The 21,001-nt window shown below is 43.7% G+C and overlaps 1 protein-coding gene across 1 annotated transcript in view; it reads left to right on the top strand.

Annotated features, from left to right (window-relative positions):
* The first annotated feature begins 669 nt into the window (after positions 1-669).
* LOC132590490 (multiple epidermal growth factor-like domains protein 10) overlaps positions 670-21,001 on the top strand; it is a 164,585-nt gene continuing 144,253 nt past the window's right edge. The window contains exons 1-4 of the mRNA XM_060263397.1: positions 670-800; positions 6,502-6,603; positions 7,945-8,045; positions 18,524-18,616. Of these exons, the coding sequence (XP_060119380.1) occupies positions 685-800; positions 6,502-6,603; positions 7,945-8,045; positions 18,524-18,616 (412 nt within the window). The 5' untranslated portion in view covers positions 670-684. The remainder of the gene's footprint in view (positions 801-6,501; positions 6,604-7,944; positions 8,046-18,523; positions 18,617-21,001) is intronic.

Raw genomic sequence — 21,001 nt, 5'->3', positions numbered from 1 at the left:
AACCAAGTTGTAGAAATTTCCTACAACCTTCATTTTCTACAGCCAAGTTGTAAGCCAAGTTGGGCGCCACATACCCACCCTCGTCACCAGTGTAATGTACTGAGTTCTGAGACGTTTATAAGGCAATATGCTTTATTGGTGAGTACATCACAAAGACAACATGGCGGGGCTGGGTGCCCGATTATATATATTTCCCGGAACAACCCTTTTCCTGGCCAGGTCCAATCCTGGCCAATTAAACTTCCTGCCACAGATCTTCATAGGCGGATTGCGTTTGGTCCTTACATCCGGCAACCCATGGTTTCCCGGAAAGATGAGTATATTTGATTTAAGTGTTTAATACAAATACTGCTAATCATACAGCTATAAAGCCCACTTCAATGTGTTATAGTCAAACATTTATAACAGGGGATTCTGAGGTGTTTTCTGTCAATGCCTGCATTCTGCTAAAAGTTGTCCCACAACTAAGAAGGCAGGCCATTTTTTTCTTGTTTGTATGAGTATTGGTTTTATATTCTTGATTTTTGTTCCTTATCATTTTGCAGCGAGCACAGTGTTGTAGAAAAAAATTCTTTTTAAAAATTAAAGGAATTAAAGGAATTTTAAAATTCCTTTATTGCTTGAATAATATAGCAATACTATAGCAAATGTTTCTCTCTTTTTACAGGACTGCCTATTGAGAAGATGGTTCTTTATTTGGACTGGTTTGTTTATTTCCCACTTATATTTTTATGCCATTGGATAGATATAACTTTATCCCTTAACCTTGAGGATCCCAACGTGTGTAGCCACTGGGAGAGGTAACATTTTTGTTAATTAAATTCTCATGATATTTTGCTAGTAGTTTATGCTTATTTTAATTCATTATATTTAAGGTGTGTATTGCATGTGTAGAAAAAAAGTTATGAATTGAATATTACCTTTGCCATTGGCAATGGCGCAGTCATGGTCTTCTGGCACAGAGCTTTCTGTTGACATACAAGATATTATTATTTTTCCAGGGAAGAGGCATAGGAGGAAAATGTTAGACGCAACAGAGCAGACATCTAGAATCCAACCCCATGGACCATATTCTGATGTTACTGTATAGAAAAAAATTACAAAACTCAAGGAAATATGCATACTTAATTTTACATTAAAATGTATCCATGTCTGGATTAGGGAACATAACTCATTATAAGTAACAGTCACACTAGAAATGAATGATACATTTAATCCAATTAACTCAGTGGGGAAATCTGCATGTTCAGACTATAATTAGCCTATTGGAAGCTATCCAGGTATAATTATGAATCTTTTTTTACATTAAAACTTGTTGGCTTAATTACTTTCTTATTTTGAAGAGGAGACAGGAAATTCAGAAATACATAACTTCAGAACAGTGTATTATTTACTTCAGTACAGGGGGCAGATCTGTGCATTGGTCATGTATATGAAGCTATGCACTACCCTAAAGTTAAAGGAGAAATAACATACACAGGAACATTGTATGTCCATTGGAATTCTTAAGGGCTGGGGCGATTATTCTGTGCCATACCAAATTTTCAAATAATTATTGCTACTATTTCATCTTTATTCCTATACGTTGTTATATCTTTAGCTTTCCAAGGTCACACATTAGAAAAGTCACTAAATTAATCTCTAGTATATTTCACAGCAAATTCGTAACAAACAGTTGCTGGTGAAAACAGACAATCAAGAGTCCCCCATCTGTCCAGTGGTTATTTCAAAATATAGTAATTTTTCAGCTGTCTTCCTGCATGGGGAATGGCAGGAGCAAAGAACATTAAAAACCACAATCTGGAAAACTATAATAGAACTTTAGTTGTACTGGAATAGATGATAGAATATACAAGTAAATTAGCTTTCTTCAACTTGTTATGTTTGTATCTTTGGCAATTCTAAATGTGTGCCCACCTAATAATTATTTATTATGTATTAAATTGAAGTGTAATGACAATTCAGTTGAGATTTTACAAGAAATTTAGAATACTGCCTCTGAATAAGGAATGAGCAGAATGCCAGTCTAGTTTGATTAATTCTCACAGTATTTTCTTAGGCAGTGATAAATAACTCTAGTGTGGTTATGCAATATGTCATGTATTTTACAGGCAACCTACAAAGCAATATTGTTCATATTCTCATAAGTTCGTACTTATTAGACTTAGGAAAATTCCAGTTTTTACTTTCCTAAAAAAGAAGTTTTCAAGGATCTCAAGGATCTCCAGAGAAGCTTACAAATGTACAAAATGCTAGAAACCTGTGAACAGGAAAGCAAGATTTAAATTCTTGTTTTACATCCAATTACCAAGATTATTCTTCAAGGTAAAATCAGGTTTTTCACATTTGTGCTGTATTTGTCATAATTATTTCTAGAGTAGGATCATCCAGCTCCAGTTTCCTGGCTAATAAAAATGTGTGCAGATAATACAAATAAATTTTTATGAGAAATGTGCACATGTGCACATGCTAATAATTAGGGATGGGCACAAACCAGTTCAGACTCAGAAGTCCAGGCCAAACGTAGCCCAGGTGGAGATTCATGAGCCATGAATTGGGAATCACATGCTTGGTGTGGACCTATCCTAGCTTTTTAGTGAGGCTGGGTTTCTGTGCTGCAATTTCTCCTCCCTGGTTCATTTCTCTGCTGCAAATGGTGTGATTGCTTTTCATCTCTCTCCCCCCCACCCCACTTTTCCTTGAATTGTCCATGCCTGGATTGCTTCAGAGTGACCGCTTTGGGTTTCATCACTGTTCTCCATCTCAACCTCTCCCCCTTTCCTGGGTTTTCTGCCAAAATTGTTGCATAGTCATTGCCTTGGCTTGGCTTCCTTCTGCATCTCTAACACCCATCCCACCACTTTTTGAGGTCCTGCTGTTTGCACTGTTTCAGAGTTTCAGAGTCACTGTCTGGGGCTTCCTTGCTGTTCTCCTCCAATACACCCCTTTTTCTCCTGGAGTTGCTGCCCAAGTTGTTCCACAGTCATTCCCTCCTTCATGTGAATCTCTGACACCCACCCTACCACTTTTTGGGATCCCACTGCCTGATGCTTCCTTGCTGCTCTCCTGCAGTACACCTCTCTTTCTCTTGGGGTTGCTGCCTGAGTTGTTCCACAGGTATTGGCTTTGGGGCCAGCCCTGCCCAGTTACATTTCCATCTGGAAGTGGGTGGGTTGGCCTGGGAGACACAGCCACCCACAACTGTGTGGGTGGCTCCTGGGATCCAGACTGGGCAGAAGGGTCAGCTCTGCCTAGAAATCACATTTCCATCTGGATGTAGGTGGGTTGGCTTGGGGCGACATGACCACCCACAATTGTGTGGGTGGCTCCCAGGCAGGGCAAGAGGGTTGGCCCTGCCCAGCAATCACATTAGCTGGTGGTGGGAGCTGGGCCAGAGCGACACAACTATCTGCAACTGTGTGGGTGACTCCTGGGCCCCAGGCAGAGCCAGAGTGTTAGCCATGCCCACCAATCACACTGGCTGGATGTGGATGATGGTCCTGGGGAGGCACAATTGCAAGTGGCTTCCAGACAATGGGCAGGACGGGGGGGGGCAGCCCTGCCCAGTAATCACATTTCCATCTGTGGAGAGTTGGTCTGGGGAACAGGGCCGGCTTGTCCACTAGGCAAACTAGGCAGTTGCCTAGGGTGCTGGGATGGAGGGTGCACTGAATTGGGCTCCCCCCCGGTGCCCAAGGCAACCACCTAAATTTGCCTCCCTCCCCCCTGCCACCACCACTACTGCCAGCCCCCTCCCTTCTGCCATGCTCCTGCTGCCCCTCCACTGCGCTCCCGCTGCCCTCTCCTCCCTGAAGCTCACCACAACACTAAGCCCTACTACTGGCTTCCCGCAGCCGTGTTTGCGTGTTTTGTGAAGAGACGGATGGAGGAGACTTCACTCTCCCCCTCACTTCCAGTTCTGGAAAGGAGGGTGGAGAAGTCTCCTCCACCTGTCTCTTCACAAAACATGCAGATGCAGCTGCAAAAAGCTGGTAGTAGCACTCAGCTTTGCCGCAGTGAGCTGGGGGGGCAAGCACAGCACGGCGGGGGTGAGTGGAGTGCAGCAGGGGGGGGGCTGCCTTGGGCGCCATGTGCTGTAGAGCCAGCGCTGCTGAGGAGGCACAGCTACTCACAGCTTTGGGTGGCTTCTGATCTCCAGGCAGGGTGGGAAGTGGGCCTTGTCTGGTTATCACATTGCCTGGAGCTGGAGGGTGGGCCCAAGGAGACACTGCTACTCAGAACAATGAGGGTGGCTCCTGGACCCCAGTCCCTGTAATCTCATTTTTGTTTTGGAGTGAGTGGTTGGCCTGGAGAGACCCAGCCACCCACAGCTGTGTGGGTGGCTCCTTGGCAAGGCAGGAGGGTGAGGCCTGCCCAGCAATCATGTTGGCCGAAAGTGGAGGGTAGGCCTGGGGAAACACAGCCACCCACAGCTGTGCAGGTGGCTCCTGGGCCCCAGGAAGGATGGGAGGGTCAGCCCTGCCCAGTTGTTACTGAGACAGCCTGCAAAGGGAGGGAGGGTGGGGCCAGCTGGCAGCAGGCACCCACAGCTTAAGGGTGGCTCCTGAGCCTGGGTGGGGTGGGTGGCTGGTATAGTCCTGACCAGTGAATACATTTTCTGTCAGATGGACAGTGGGCTGGTGTATGCACTCATGAACCCACACCAAACATCTCTCTAAAAAGCACTTTCCTGGGATCTCCTTGCTTGGGGTTCCATGACTCAGACCCCACAAATCCAACTTGCATGTAAGTTGTTGGGCATATGAAGGGACACCCCCAGGAGGTAGGGTTGCCAAGTCCAATTCAAGAAATATCTTGGGACTTTGGGGGTGGAGCCAAGAGACTTTGGGGTGGAGCCAGGAGACATTAGGGGTGGAGCCAGGATAAAGGCTGTGACAAGCATAATTGAACTCCAAAGGGAGTTCTGGCCATCACATTTAAAGGGATGGCACACCTTTTCAATTCCTTCCTTCCATAGGAAATAATGGATAGGGGCACCTTCTTTTGGGGCTCATAGAATTGGACCCCCTGGTCCAATCTTTTTGAAACTTGGGGGTATTTTGAGGAGAGGCATTAGATGCTATACTGAAAATTTGGTGCATCTACCCCCAAAAAACAGCCCCCCCAGAACCCCAGATACCCGTGGATCAATTCTCCATGATTTTCTATTGGAATAAATCTCTATAGGGAATAATAGAGTTCCTAGCAGACATTTCCCTCCCCTCCCCACACTTTCTGATGACCCTGAAGTGGGGGGAGGGCCCCCAAATCGGGGGATCCCCTGCCCCCACCTGGGGATTGGCAACCCTACCAGGAGGCTCTCTGCAAGGCGAATGCTTCTACCAAGCTCTGTTTAGTACACTCCTGAACCGGCTCATGACCTCCTATTGAAAAGCAGTGTCCATAGGCACCTTGTTTGGGGGTCTAAGACCAATCTTTACCAAATTTGGTGGGCACTTAGAGGAGAATAAGTTGGAGATTTCCTGCAATTTTGGAGCCTCTAGGCCCCAGGGAGGCATTTTTTATTTGAAGCAGTTCGCAAACTGGTTCAATTTGTGGACCAGTTTGGGAATCTAGCTGGTTCAGTTCACAAACCGAACTGAAATTTCTCAATCTGTGCCCATTCTGGGCCCATCCATCATAATGCATCATAGCAGACTTCTGGTTTATGCTGAACTTCTCCATTCCTGTGTGTGAACTGGTGGGAGACTGTTTCTTACAAACTGGGAAGAAAACATTATAACTGAGAAAGTTGATGTGTCTTTATTAGATGTTGAGATACCAAGCTTGGTCTGTGATTTGATGTAGATATAAACCCAGATCTTCACCAGAAAAAAAGTGTGCCATTTATTTTCATAATTTACAGCACTATTATAATAAAAGAGTTTTACCTACTAAGAAACACACAATGGCCGTTTTCCCACTGACCTTACTCCGGAGCGACGTCCCTCTTCACCGCGCAGCGTCTGCGTGGATTTCCCACCAACTGCTGCGCACAACCAGGAAGAGCTGCGGCTTTTGCGTCACAGATGTAAACTGTTTTTTAGCGGTTTACATCTGCGACGCAAAAGCCGCAGCACTTCCTGGTTGTGCGCAGCAGTTGGTGGGAAATCCGCGCAGCTGCTGCGCGGTGAAGAGGGACGTCGCTCTGGAGTAAGGTCAGTGGGAAAATGGTCAATGTTTGATTTAAAATATTCTTAGACTAATTTGTTTTGAGCTGGAGTTAAATTCAAAGTTTTCTGAATGCAAAAGTCTTAAATTATTCACATTGCTTAAATTAAATTCACATTGCTCTGCATGTGAAGGGGGGAAGGAGAGCAATGAGGCTTGGCAACAAATTATGTTTGTGCTCATCATGGACAAACCTCTGTTTGTTATGGTGTCTGAATGCCATCATTGTCTGCAGCTTTTGGAAGCCTAAATTGGCAGCTGTTTCTGCTTCAGATCAGCAGAGGTTGTACTAGTGGACATGTCTAGTAACTTCTTTTTGTTTCTGCCCAGTTATTCTGTTACAGTGCAAGAATCTTATCCACATCCTTTTGATCAAATTTACTACACCAGCTGTACTGATATACTGAACTGGTTTAAATGCACGCGACACAGGTAATCCCCCCCCCCCCAATAAACTAACTGCTTTCAGTTTGCTTTGTTAGACTAACCCCTTATAGGAGATAACTGGCTGCATTTTCATGTTAAAAAGAGAGTATACTAAGCTATTCATCAACCATTTGTAATGAACCTGACTTTTACAGGTTAAAAAGGTAAAGGTAGTCCCCTGTGCAAGCACTAGTTGTTTCCGACTCTGGGGTGACATCGCATCATGACGTTTTCATGGCAGAATTTTTTACAGAGTGGTTTGCCGTTGCCTTCCCCAGTCATCTTCACTTTCCCCCTAGCAAGCTGGGTACTCATTTTACCTACCTTGGAAGGATGGAAGGCTGAGTCAACCTTGAGCCGGCTACCTGAACCCAGCTTCCACCAGATCAAACTCAGAGCTTAGTACTGCAGTACTGCAGCTTTACCACTCTGTGCCACAGGGCTGTATCTACAGGTTATGTAGGTGCAAATCAGAAGAGGTTTTGACTAAACATTAGGAAGAACTTCCTGATGGTTAACGCTGTTCCTCAGTGAAACAGGCTTCATCGGGAGTTTGTAGGCTCTCCTTTCTTGGAGGTTTTTAAACAGAGGCTCTGTGGTCATCTGACAGTAGTGCTGATTCTATGAATTGAGGCAGATCATGAGAAGGAGGGCAGGATGGGTTGCATCAGTGCTAGCCTTAACATTGACTAGGGATCATGCTGTTTGGTAAAGGATTGCTGCTCTTGAATCTTACTTCGTATGCTTTATGTTCATTAGTATAAAAAGAAGCCAATTCAATATTTTAAGTTTCTTTACTCCTGATTTGCTTTGTTATGATTGTCCTGTTATTGCTTTCAGATTATACTGTATATGTTTTGAATTTATGCCAAAACATTGGACCAGAAAAAGACGTAGGTCACAGTACTGAGATCTCAGTGTCTCATATTTAGAAATTGTATTCTTAAAGTTATTTTTTTTTCTTTACCTGTCAAATTATAAGCTAGTTTAGAAAATACTTGAAGTAGTGGTTTCTTGAGGAAAGCAATAATATGCAGGGAGGTTTTTTGTAGCAGGAACTCCTTTGCATATTAGGCGACACACCCCTGATGTAGCCAGTCCTCTAGAGCTTATAGTAGGCCCTGTACTAAGAGCCCTGTAAGCTCTTGGAGGATTGGCTGCATCAGGGGTGTGTGGCCTAATATGCAAAGAAGTTTCTACTACAAAAAAACTCTGGTAATATGGATACTCTAATCAGTTTTGTTTGTGGATTTTGACATATAGGTCAGTCCACAAAATCCCTAAATATCTTTGGTTGGATGTTTTAAAATACACTGTTAACAAATTTTTAATGTATATGTTTGATAGAATCAGTTACCGTACTGCCTACAGACATGGAGAAAAAACTATGTACCGACGGAAATCTCAGTGTTGCCCTGGATTTTATGAAAGCAGGGAAATGTGCATCCGTAAGTGTAATTATCTTTATGTGATCTGAATTCTCTTTACGAATTACTAAGTTATCAGAAGATTTGGTACCTCAAAAATAGATCCTAAAGCAGCAACAACTCTTAGTTAATATTTTCAGACATGACGTTTGTTGCATGGTAGATCTCTCTGCCCTGTTTGCCTGAAAAAGATTGCTATTCAGAACATCCTCCTGAATTCCTCTTCATTGGAGGTGCCAGTGCTGATGGATGCATAGCTTTATTGAGTGACAGTTCCAGTTGGCAGTTTTACGTTTCTGTCTAACATCTCTGGTGCCAGGATTAGAAGAGCCACTGTTTATTCCTTCAGCTGTCAGTCAGCCAGAAAGATTCTAGTGTGCAAGATTAAAAGTAGACAGTAACTGTCATAGGAAATGGAGAACAAAACTGGTTTCTTCCTGCAGAGGAAGAGATAGAACGGGGGTGGGCCAACGGTAACTCTCCAGATGTTTTTACCTACAACTCCCATCAGCCCCAGCCAGCATGGCCAATGGAGGGACATGACAAAAAGGATTATTCTGAAGGTCCAGCCTTAAAAAATGTCAGTTTGAGAGAGAGCCAGGGAGCAGATGATAACTTTGTTGTTGGCTTCTGATTTACTTGCAGTTCCAAATTCTAGGTGGACTGAGATGACTCCATGGATTGTTAGGCTGCACATATTTGGCAGAGCATTAGGATTTAGTGAACAGCTAGTTTCCCTATGAATTTTGATTTTTAATAGGGAATAAAATTCCTGTTGCTACTCCACTTATATATCAATAGTAGTAATGGAATCTCAATGAAGTAGTGGGATCTTAATAAGAACATAAGAGAAGCCATGTTAGATCAGGCCAATGGCCCATCCAGTCCAACATTCTGTGTCACACAGTGGCCAAATATATATATACACACACACACACACACACACTGTGGCTAATAGCCACTGATGGACCTCTGCTCCATATTTTTATCTAACCCCCTCTTGAAGGTGGCCATGCTTGTGGCCGCCACCACCTCCTGTGGCAGTGAATTCCACATGTTAATCACCCTTTGGGTGAAGAAGTACTTCCTTTTATCCGTTTTAACCTGTCTGCTCAGCAATTTCATCGAATGCCCACGAGTTCTTGTGAGAAAGGGAGAAAAGTCCTTCTTTCTCTACTTTCTCCATCCCATGCATTATCTTGTAAACCTCTATCATGTCACCCCTCAGTCGACGTTTCTCCAAGCTAAAGAGCCCTAAGCGTTTCAACCTTTCTTCATAGGGAAGGTGTTCTAGCCCTTTAATCATTCTAGTTGCCCTTTTCTGAACTTTCTCCAATGCTATAATATCCTTTCTGAGGTGCGACGACCAGAACTGCACACAGTACTCCAAATGAGACCGCACCATCGATTTATAGAGGGGCATTATGATACTGGCTGATTTGTTTTCAATTCCCTTCCTAATAATTCCCAGCATGGCGTTGGCCTTTTTTATTGCAAACGCACACTGTCCTGACATTTTCAGTGAATTATCTACCACGACCCCAAGATCTCTCTCATGGTCAGTCTCTGCCAGTTCACATGAAGGTACCAAAGAAACTGAAAATAGCTACTCTCTGTTAGAAAAATGAAACAATATTAATAAATTGTTTGATAGAATTCTGTATGTTTCTCAAATGTCAGCATCTTACTTGTCTTGTTGATTGTGTAAATATTAGTAAAGTATTTGTTTTTGGTATCCAGTTACGATAGCTGACATTGATGCCTAGCATAAAATTTGGTCCGGAAAATACTCAGTAGGCAGGTATCCACTGCCCTATTATTATTTCCATTTATTCTACTTACCATTCATTTAGAGTTGTATGAGAGATACCAGTGAAGATGCATATCACCTTTTATGTAAATATTCATCCTCTAGTCTACAGTGTGACATAAAGAAAAATAATACTATACAGTAGTGGGTTTTTTGGTTAATTTATATGTTGCTACTTTTTGGTTTATTGTTATTTTAATGTTATGTTTTAAGTTGTATTTTAGTTTCTATAAAGTTTGCCAGCTGTTTTGAAGATTTAAAAAAAACAAAGCAAGCTATAAATATTTTAGTAGACAAGAATAAATACATTATTCCACTGGTGACAGCAATATAGCAAGATGGATCTCTGCACCAGTGGCACATCTAAAGGGCACAAAGTACTCACAAATGGCAATATGGTTTGCAAATAAAGTTACCCACACCTTAAGCATATGTGATTTAATCCTTCCCTTGTGCTTTCCTTATAGCAGAATATGTCTGATGTGTTTAAGGTGTTTATCAGTCAGTAGTTGAAGTGATAGTTTATGTAGGACTATTTCTTGCCCAGCTCTAAGGACCTTTGTAGAAATCAATTCCATTTTATTGTGATGGTGATAATTAGGTGATACTGAATGGGCTAACTGCCTGATGCTGTTCTTCCTTACATTCCCTTTTGCCAGTGGGACTTGGAAATTGCATTAGGCTTTGTATTTTAACATTTTCATCTTCTGGCAGATCATGACACAAAACCTCCCCCTTTTTAACCTTCCTAAGAGTCTTCAAGTCTTTGAACCTAGTCCAAATGTAAATATCCATACAGCTGCTTCTAGTGTGCTATATATCTCCCTAACAGCTGTGCTGTTTGTTGTGCTTCTTAGAACATGTACAGATGATGTTTCCTAGTGTGTTGCCAGCATTAAAATCAACATAGAAACTTGTAAAAACTTGATCATACAGCTCTTGCTTAATAAACCATATTCAGGAAGATGTGCCTCAAAAAGTATTCAGTTGCATATTTGCATAATTTCACTAAAACGAGCAATGATGGTGTAGTAGAGAGAAAGATGAAAGGGGGATAGGAAACTCTGAAAGAAAAGGGGATCAAAGTTCTTTTTGGATTCTAAATGAATATTTTCAAGTTTGCTTAATAAATAATTGCCATTTCCCAGCCATGTACATTTAACATGTGTTTAGTTAGGTTGTAAACCATCATAAAGTATAGTGGTGGGAATAGACAAAAATTGAAGGGAAGGAGACTGAGATATGGAAATGCTCACTCTCCTTCCAGCCTATGTCCCATCCCGATGGTAGCAGGTAATGGGGCCAAGAGAAATTACTCGCCTTTGTCCCTGGTGTTGTGCAATGCCAGGTCCATTAATAATAAGACTGCAGTCCTAGGAGACTTCCTGCAGGAGCAGGCAACGGACCTGGCCTGCATGACCGAGACCTGGGTGCGAGATGAAGACTGTAGCTCTCTCTCAAATGGCTCCACCTGGGTACTCAGTCCTTCACCAGTCACGGACTAGAGGGGGAGGGGTGGCAGTTATTATACGGGAGGCTTACTCCTTCCAGGCACTCCAGTCTCCAATGATTACCAGCATAGAGTGTGCCAGCCTTGTTTGGGATGTTGGGGAGAGGCTGGCTATCTGGCTAGTGTACCATCCGCCTACTACACTAGCCAGTGCCTTACTGTCCTTGATGGAAGCCATAGCAGGCTGGGCGTTGGAGTACCCACGACTTTTAGTCCTGGGTGACTTCAATGTCCATGCCAATGACACATACTCCTTACAGGCAACTGACCTGGTGTCATCCATGGCGACACTGGGACTCTCCCAATATGTTACAACTACCACCCATCAGGCCAGGTACATGCTGGATTTGATCTTTGTGGTGGGAGTTACGGTGGACCGGATTACTGCTGAGGCAGTGCCATGGTCAGACCACTACACCCTGAATGCCCGTATGGTTGTGCCACCACAACCCTGTTTAGGCGGTGAGCATATTTTGGCTCACTCGCGAAGCCAGATGGACCCTGTGCGGCTTCAAATGGCTCTGCGGGATCCTTGGCCCCTTGGCGACTCACTGGATGAACTAGCGGAGACGTGGCATCAACAACTCTCTGCAGCCATTGACGAGATTGCTCCCCAGCGCCCTCTTCATTGCCGTTCACAGCTTGCACCGTGGTATATCCTGGAATTGCGGCTGATGAAATGACAACTAAGACAGCTAGAGAGGCGATGGCGGCACACCCATGGCAAAGCAACAAGAACATCTTATAGGCTGTTTACGAAGTCCTATGAGATGGCAGTTAAGGCTGCAAAGAAAGCTTACTTTGCAACCCAGATTGCGTCTGCAAATTCTCGCCTGGCCCAATTATTTATCGGATGCTTACAAACTTGCCACAAAGCAGACCAAATGATAAGGAATTGGAAACTGGCTGTGAGGCTTTTGCAGATTTTTTCGCAAATAAGGTACTGCTGCTCCACCGTGATCTCTCTGCCAACCTTGACACAGTGAGTGAACTCGAGGCCCTGAGTGTGTCTTCTGGTTTGATCCTGGATTTCACTCCACTCAGCTTGGAGGAAGTCGACAAGGTCTTTTGTACTGTACGTCCCACTACCTACAATCTGGACCCGTGTCCGTCCTGGTTAATATGTGCTTGCCAGATGGAATTGCAAGCCCCGTTGCAGGTGATTATCAACAGGTCCCTTATTGAAGGAACCTTTCCCACGCCTCTCTCCTCAAAAAACCATCTTTGGACCTGGCCATATTTGCAAACTACCAGTCAGTGTTGAACATGCCCTTTCTGGATAAAGTTATTGAGAGGGCAGTGGCAGTACAGTTACAGGGATTCTTGGATGACGCTTCCGTCTTAGACTCATTTCAGTCCAGCTTCCAGCCAGGCCATGGGATGGAGACAGTACTGGTCACCCTCATGGATGATTGCTTGAGACATCTGGATCGGGGTGGCTCGGCAGTGCTGTTGTTGTTAGATCTGTCAGCTGCGTTTGACACAGTCAACCACCAGCTTCTGTCCCGCCACCTTGCCGACGTGGGGATTCAGGGGTCTGCCCTTCAATGGCTTACCTCTTTTCTCCAAGGCTGGGGACAAAGGGTGGCTATAGGGGAGCAGTCATCCGAGAGGCATCCTCTTGTATGTTGGGTCCCTCAAGGGGCGATCATCTCCCTGGTGTTGTTTAACATCTACATGTGCCCCCTTGCCCAGATTGTCCAGAGATACGGGCTGGGTTGTCACCCATATGCAGATGACACCCAGCTCTATCTATTGTTGGGAGGCCAGTCCAGCTGTGCCCTGGAAGATCTGGACCTGGCATTGCAAGCTGAAGTGAAATGGCTCAGGCAGAGTCGATTGAGATTGAATCCAGCGAAGACAGAGGTCCTGTGCCTGAGTCGAAGCAGCCTAGGTAGGGAAATTCCCTTGCCGGCCTTTGATGGGACACTGTTAGTGCCAGCGTCGAGGGTCAAGAGCTTGGGGGTGCTCCTGGATCCTTTGCTGACAATGGAGGCCCAGATAGCAGCCACTGCCAAATCTGCATTCTACCATCTTAGGCGGATAAAGCAGTTGGTTCCATACCTGGAGTGCAATGACTTGGCAACAGTGATCCATGCAACGGTCACCTCAAGAATAGACTACTGTAATGCCCTCTACGTGGGGCTACCCTTGACTCAACTTCAGAGGCTGCAACTGGTGCAAAATGCAGCAACCAGGTTGTTAATGGAGCTACCTTTATGGGAGCACATTCAACCTGTGCTGAAAGCATTACACTGGTTCCCTGTGGCGTTCCAGATTTGCTTCAAGGTGTTGGTTATAACCTTTAAAGCCCTATATGGCCTGGGACCTGTCTACCTTCTGGACCGCCTTTCCCCCTACATACCCCAGAGAACACTACGTTCAGGGTCTCAAAATCTCCTTAAGATCCCTGGACCGAAAGAAGCTCGATTAACTAGCACTAGAGCCAGAGTGTTCTTGGTAATAGCCCCCACTTTGTTGAATGTCCTCCCCAAAAACATCAGGGCCTTGCGGGACCTGCCACAGTTCCACAGGGCATGTAAGACTGAATTATTCAAACTCACCTTCAGTGGTTAGGGGGAGGTGGCTATTACCTTACAGCACTGACAATCTCACTGAACTAATATAATGGAAATTAGAAGCTTGCCATCTTGGATTTTCAATATGTATATAAATGTTTTTTATATATTTAATTTTTAATATGATGTTTGTAAATTGCTAATGTTTTTAAACTGTTGTTTGTCACCCTGAGCCTGTTGGGGGAGGGCGGAATATAAATCTGATAGATAAATAAATAAATAAGGTGTGGAGAGTAAGGCTCCTCCATGAATGTATTTGACATGATGCTTACTTGCATTAGTGATCATGAGTACTGAACCAGGGAGTAATTGCAGACAACGGGCGTTTTCGCACTTACCTTAAGCCGGAGCGACGTCCCTCTTCACCGTGCAGCGTCTGCATGGTTTTTTCGCACTAATTGCTGCGGAGCACCTGGAAGAGCCGCAAACCGGTTTATATTTGCGCCGCAAAAGCTGCGGGACTTTGCGGTTCTTCCAGGTGCTCCGCAGCAATTAGTGCGAAAACCGTGCAGACGCTGTGCAGTGAAGAGGGACGTCGCTCCGGCTTAAGGTAAGTGCGAAAACTCCCAACAACAATAATAATAACAACAGCAAAATGTGTGTTAGGAAAAATGAATAATAGAAGATATGAATAATTACTCTGCTTATAGATGAATAATTACTATGCTCATAGAAGGTGTGAATAACATATTAATAAACCACTGTTTCATGGTTTACATTGATTTTATTGAAAGTTTTTATTTATTTGTGTGTTTGTTTATTATAGTCCGTTTATAGCCCACCCTCCCCGGCACAGCAGGGCTCAGGGCAGGTAACAACAAATACCAACAACAACATTAAAACAATAAATAGATGTTATCATTACACAGTCAATCAGATGGTAGTCAGTAATTTAACACAATTTAGTGAATCTTTTCTCAGAAGAGATTATGCTTCATGTTTGTCCATGGAAGTTAGAATGATAATATAACAAGTGGTCAATGGAAGAACAAAGCAAGGGTAGGCCAATGCAGATGAAATTACCACTTCCTCAACCAAACATCTGGCAGAACATCTCAGTTTTGCAGGCCCTGCGGAACTGTACTGGGTCCCACTGGGCCTGGATCTCACTGGGAGAGCGTTTCACCAGGCTGATGCCAGAGCCAAGAAGACTGTGACTCTGGTTGAAGTTAAGTGTATATCTTTGGGGCCAGGGATCATGAGAAAATTTTGATCCATTGAGTGTAAATTTCTTTGGGGGACATACAGTTCCATAGATATGTTGGTCCCAGAATGCAGAGGACTTTAAAGGTTAAAACCAGAACCTTGAACTTGAACTTAGATGTGTACACTCAAAGGTGTTCCAGTAAGAACATGCACTGCTGCATTCTGGACCATCTGGTCAGCCTCAAGCATAGCCCTGCAGAGCAAATTACAGCATTCCAACCTGCAGGTGACTTGTCGGGGGACAGAGGAGGGGAACCAGTTTCTTGACCTGGCATAGTTGGAAAAAAGCCAGTCTAGCAACATTTGTGTTCTGGGCCTTCATTGAAAGAGTGGTATCCAGAATCACACCCAGACTCTTGACCATTGGCATTGCAGTCAGTGACATATTATCAAGAGCCAGGAGTTGGATCCCTGACCCAACATCCCCCTGGCCCAGATGCAGGATCTCCATCTTTGAAGGAGTTAGTTTAATCTAGTTCTGCTTCAACCAGCCAGTCAGAGTCTCCAATCCCTGGGCTAGAATATCTGGGGTGACAGTTGGCTGAGTGTCCCCAGCATATTGATGGCAGCCAGCTTGAAGCTCTGGACCAACTGGCTGAGGGAGCACATATAGTTGCTAAATAGCATTGGGGAGAGGATCCCTCTTGAGAGACACCACATACCAAAGGGTATCTCCCCTAGTGCCACCCTTTGTCCCTGACTGTGGAGAAATGAGACAAATCTCTCCAAGGCTATCCCACATATCTTTACATCAGCAAGGTGGTGAGTCATCAGATCATAGTCGACTGTGTCAGACAGTACTGTCAAATCCAATAATAACAGAAGTGCTGACCTACCTTAATCCGTGAGGGTGACCAAAGCCATCTCTTTCCCATAACCAGGGTGGAAGTTGGACTGGAATGGATCCAGGACAAAAGCATTGTCCAGGAAAGCTTTGAGCTGTTCCACTGCCACTCTCTCAACTAGCTTACCCAGGAATGGAAGATTCAAAACTAGGTGGTACTTGGTTGGATCATTAGGATCCAAAGATGTTTTTTTAATAGCAGCTTCACCACTGCTTCCTTTAAAGTTCCCTGGAAGCTCTCCAAACTCAGAGACAAGATTATAATATTCATTGTGGGATATGTATTCTATCACCTCTGGCTTTCACTAACCATGATGGACATTGGTCCAAGAGGCAAGTGATGGGCTTCATAGCACTGAGGATCCTGTCAACCTCATTCTGGGAAAGTCGACTGAATTGGTTCATTACTGGGCCTGAAAGACAGCCAAGGGGCCTCCAGTTTATATACTGTATCCATATTGGCAGACAAGTCCTGACAAAACAACAAGATTTTATCCACAAAATAGCTCACAAAAGCTTCACAGCTTATTGCCAAACTTCTAACCTTTTGAGTTCCTCAGAAAGGAAAGATAATGACCTAACTACTTCAAATAATTGGGCTGAACAAGAGTGGATGCAATGGAAGCCGCATAGGACTCTTTTTTTGCAACCTTCTCTGTTATCATTACACAGTCAATCAGATGATAGTCAGTAATTTAACACAATTTAGTGCATCTTTTCTCAGAAGAGATTATGTTTCATGTTCGCCCATGGAAGTTAGAATGGTAATATAACAGGTGTACAATGGAAGAACAAAGCAGGGGGAGGCCATAGGATTCCATAAATGTGCTATCAGATGTTCTTGTAGCCTTGTCATGATTCTGCTGTGTCATTCACTCTAGCCTTCTCGTCGCCTATTTCATCCACTGTAACTCCATGATATACCAAGGATTTAGAACAGAGGCAGAGAGGATGTTGGGGGCAGTGTTCCCTTTAAGCTGTTAGTGTGAGCTAGCTCACAGCTTTTTAGCCTCCAGCTCACACATTTTTGTCTTAGCTCAGGAAAAATGGCTCCAGAGCAAACTAATTTATGCTGTAGCTCAAACTTTAATGCCAGTAGCTCATGAAGTACAATTTTTGCTCACAAGACTCTACAGCTTAGAGGGAGAATTGGTTGGGGGGGCAATTTATCTGATAGCTTCAGAGAGATGGCTATGCCAGTCCTCTATCAGCACATCCAAGGAGTCACCATGGGGTATTGGATTCCACAAAGCATTCTGAAAACCAAGTGGATGCATGAGTCTCCACAAGCAAGCATAAATCAGCTCACTACTTAAGCAGGGAGGCGCTGAAATGCTTAGACAGGCCTTCAGGACAAAGTGGACTGACCATGACACTGTATCAATGGTATCTAGATTGATATCTATCTCCATCACAAAGATCAAGTCCAGCACGAGGCTAGGTTGGTGTTTGGGGTCTGATACAATCTGAGAGTCCTAGTGCTGCCATGGAAGACAGTCCGTCCATAGTTATGTTAAAATAGCATCCCTTCCTTTGTATTTTGCTTTTGTTGCACTTCTGACTTTGAATATGCTGAATCATAGGTTGTTCTCACTACTTTCTTTTTTATCATTATTGATATTTTTATGTTTCCCCCATTTAATGTAACGTGCATAACAACAACAATAATAAATAAAGGGCCTAATTATGATGGGGAAAAATGTAATGAAGGGCAGGGTAGGAGACAGTTAATGGGTAGAAATTGTAGGAGAAGTAGAGGAGGTACATAGGGTAAATATAGAAGTAGTTGTATAAATACACAAGTGGTGTAGAGGAGGAAGACAAAGTATGCTGAGATGAGTGGAAAGTCAATCATTCTCTTAATAATGAAACATTAGCAGTTACTAGTATATAAAAGGTTAAATAACATGCTAAACTAAAGAATAGGTTCAGATGGGAAGCAAAAGAACAACGTTTGAGTCCAATGGCACTTTTAAGACCAACAAAGTTTAATTCTGGGTATAAGCTTTTGTGTGTTTGCTTACTTCTTCAGATACATTGAAACAAATTTTCTCAATAGATACCTATAGATAGAGAGAGGGTGAGGGGTTAAATATGAAAGATTTGAATATGAAAGGATTAAACTTTGTTCATATTAAAGGAGTCACTGGACTCAAACTTTGTCCTATGATAAAGAATAGACAAATAGGTAAATAAATGGTCTATGTTAGTTGAGAATTTTAAATGAGAATGTGGAGAAGCAAAACCAGAATATACTCCCTGCCTCCAAATAGTAGGTGATATACATTCTCTGAAAGACATAAAGTCCTTTTTCCTTACTGAATATATGAAACTGTAATAGCCATTGTGGATATCTTGCGGAAATTTTGAGACTGGAGAAGACATTAAATACCTAGAAATTGTGAGGAAGTTATAAAAAGTTTAACTCTGCTAAGATTTCCCTTGTTTTAAAGAGAAACTGGAGACATTAGAAAACAGCTGAAAGCTAGGTTTTTATCCCCTGCTTTTTCTAATTTTATTCTTCCTGATTTCTGTCTTGTCTTCTGACAGCTCATTGTGCTGAAAAATGTGTCCATGGCCGTTGTATTGCTCCAAACACCTGTCAGTGTGAGCCTGGCTGGGGTGGACCCAACTGTTCCAGTGGTAAGTCAACATCTGTTGCTGTCTGTCTTATGCTCTGTCTATTCTGTTGCCCTTATTTGTGGGAAGGATTCAAAAAAATTATGCCAGGCTTCTCTATTTCCTGCCTAAAGAGTTAGCTCTGATTTACATAAATTTTCTTTTTTAAATCCCTGAAGTGCCAAGTGTCATCAGCTAAAAACCCACATTCGTTCACTGCTTCACTCATAGGGTACAATTGTTAACAGACTGCATATAAACAGATATGTAAAACTGTAATCACAACAAAAATGTTTGGAACAGAGAGAATGGCAAGACGTTTTGATTTATATAACTGCAGTCTTGCCGACTTGGAAACAATTCCACAAAAAAGCTGTCCAATCCTGGAATGCTAAAAGCAAGAGGTATACAGACTGAATTTACAGGTGACCCTGTAGCCTTCATTTTGAGGAGAAAGTCTCTCTTGCACTTAAACAGCAGATGTCATCTTCTCCCCAGCATTAATATTTTTAGGACTTCCTGAGTTCCTAGTGTGAAATCTGGCTGATTTAATAGTAACAAAATTAAAACTAATTTCATGCCTATCTCTGTTTTGTCAGTCACACACGTGTGTGCCTGCATATGCATGTGTGTGTGCATGCCCATCATTTTGTCCATCCTGACTGATTAAATCTGACTGATTAAGTGTGGCAGAGAGGTACTGTCACCTAGCCCCTGGCCCTGTTTTGGGTAACAGTATTAGCCCAAGGGCTGAAGCTGTCATCAATAAGAGAGGGATGACATGTCTGTGGCCTCAAAGTAAGCTATGGCAAGGTGATTAAAAATATGTTGTCTTTGTGGACTTAAACAACTATTGGCCAATTTTAAATGCCCCTCCCCTTTTTAAAAACAAGATATTTGTGAGAATGGTGACAGTTCAATCACAGGTATTTCTGGTTTATATATGTTAACTGGGTCTTAATCTGGTTTCCAACATAGGTATGAGTTATAAATTTTCATTGTCACCCAGTGAATCAACTATACTGGACAAGTAGCATGGAAGTCATCTCTGCTGGTTCAGCTTGATCCTCTTAGCAGTATTGTGGACCATGGTGTACTTCTGCATTGCCTAACTGGAATGGATTGTGGTGGAAATATTTGCAGTGTCTCTGTATTTTCTGGTAATGAGCTTTCAGAAGGTAGTGCTGCATTGCCGTTGCTTGGTAGTAGGCTTATAGCAGGGGTGGGGAACGTTTCTTCTGCCAAGGGCCATTTAGATATTTATAACGTCATTCATGGGCCATACAAAATTGTCAACTTAAAAATCAGTGCTCTGCCAAGGGAGAATGATTCAGGCTGGCTAAATTAATGCAAATAATTGTTTTTCTATTTGAAGTCATGCGGGGAAAGCCTAATTTGGCACACACACACACACAGCTGACCCGCCGCCCTAGGCAAATGCCTAGGTACAGGGCTTTTTTGGTAGAAAAAGCCCAGCAGGAACTCATTAGCATATTAGGCCACATCCTGGCCTAATGTTAGCATATTAGGTCACACAGTCATTAGCATTTTAGGCCACACCATCTGGGATAATGAAGTGCAAATTGAACTGGTGGTAGCTGGCTCCCACTCCCTACCCCTGCCACCCCTCCCTCCCACCCTTCATACGGAAACTGCAGCTGCTCCCAGCAGATCTTTAAAGGCACCCACATACCCCAGCAGCAGCCCTTCACAATGCCCACCACTCAGGCTCAGAGAGAGAGAGAGTGAGATGGGGGGAAGAAAGGGGAATAAAGCAAAGTGAAATGAGAGGAAGAAAGGGGAAGAAAGGAAAATAAAGAAATGGGGGAAGAAAGGGAAATAAAGGGGAGAAGAAAGGGAAAGAAAGGGAAATAAGGAAATGGGGGAAGAAACGGAAGAAGAGGAATTGCAGATTTATACCCCGCTCTTCTCCCTGAATCAGAGACTCAGGGCGGCTTACAATCTCCTATGTCTTCTCCCCTCACAACAGACACCCTGTGAGGTGAGTGGGGCTGAGAGGGCTCTCCCAGCAGCTGTCCTTTCAAGGACAAGTCCTGTGATAGCTATGGCTAACCCGAGGCCATTCCAGCAGGTGCAAATGGAGGAGTGGGAATCAACCCGGGTTCTCCCAGATAAGAGTCCGCGCACTGAACTACTACACCAAACTGGAAAGAAAGGAAATAAAGAAAAGGGGGAAGAAATAGGAAAAAAAGGAAATGAAGGAGTGAGGGGAAAACTTACCTGAACTGTGCAAGTGCCTTTTCCAGGCCCCGCAGCAATCCTGGCTGGCCAGCCATGCCCCAGGGAGGCAGCTGTGCAGCACGACTGGGCCCCACGATCCCTGCTGGCCCAGTCGTGCTGCTGGACTCCACGATCCTGGCCCTGGAGATGCCACTGCACAGTGCTGCT

This window comes from Heteronotia binoei, unplaced genomic scaffold (assembly GCF_032191835.1).
Source record: "Heteronotia binoei isolate CCM8104 ecotype False Entrance Well unplaced genomic scaffold, APGP_CSIRO_Hbin_v1 ptg000047l___fragment_1, whole genome shotgun sequence".
Taxonomy (NCBI): domain Eukaryota; kingdom Metazoa; phylum Chordata; class Lepidosauria; order Squamata; family Gekkonidae; genus Heteronotia; species Heteronotia binoei.
The sequence above is the reverse complement of the archived record's forward strand: the minus strand, read 5'-3'. Positions and strand labels throughout refer to the sequence as shown.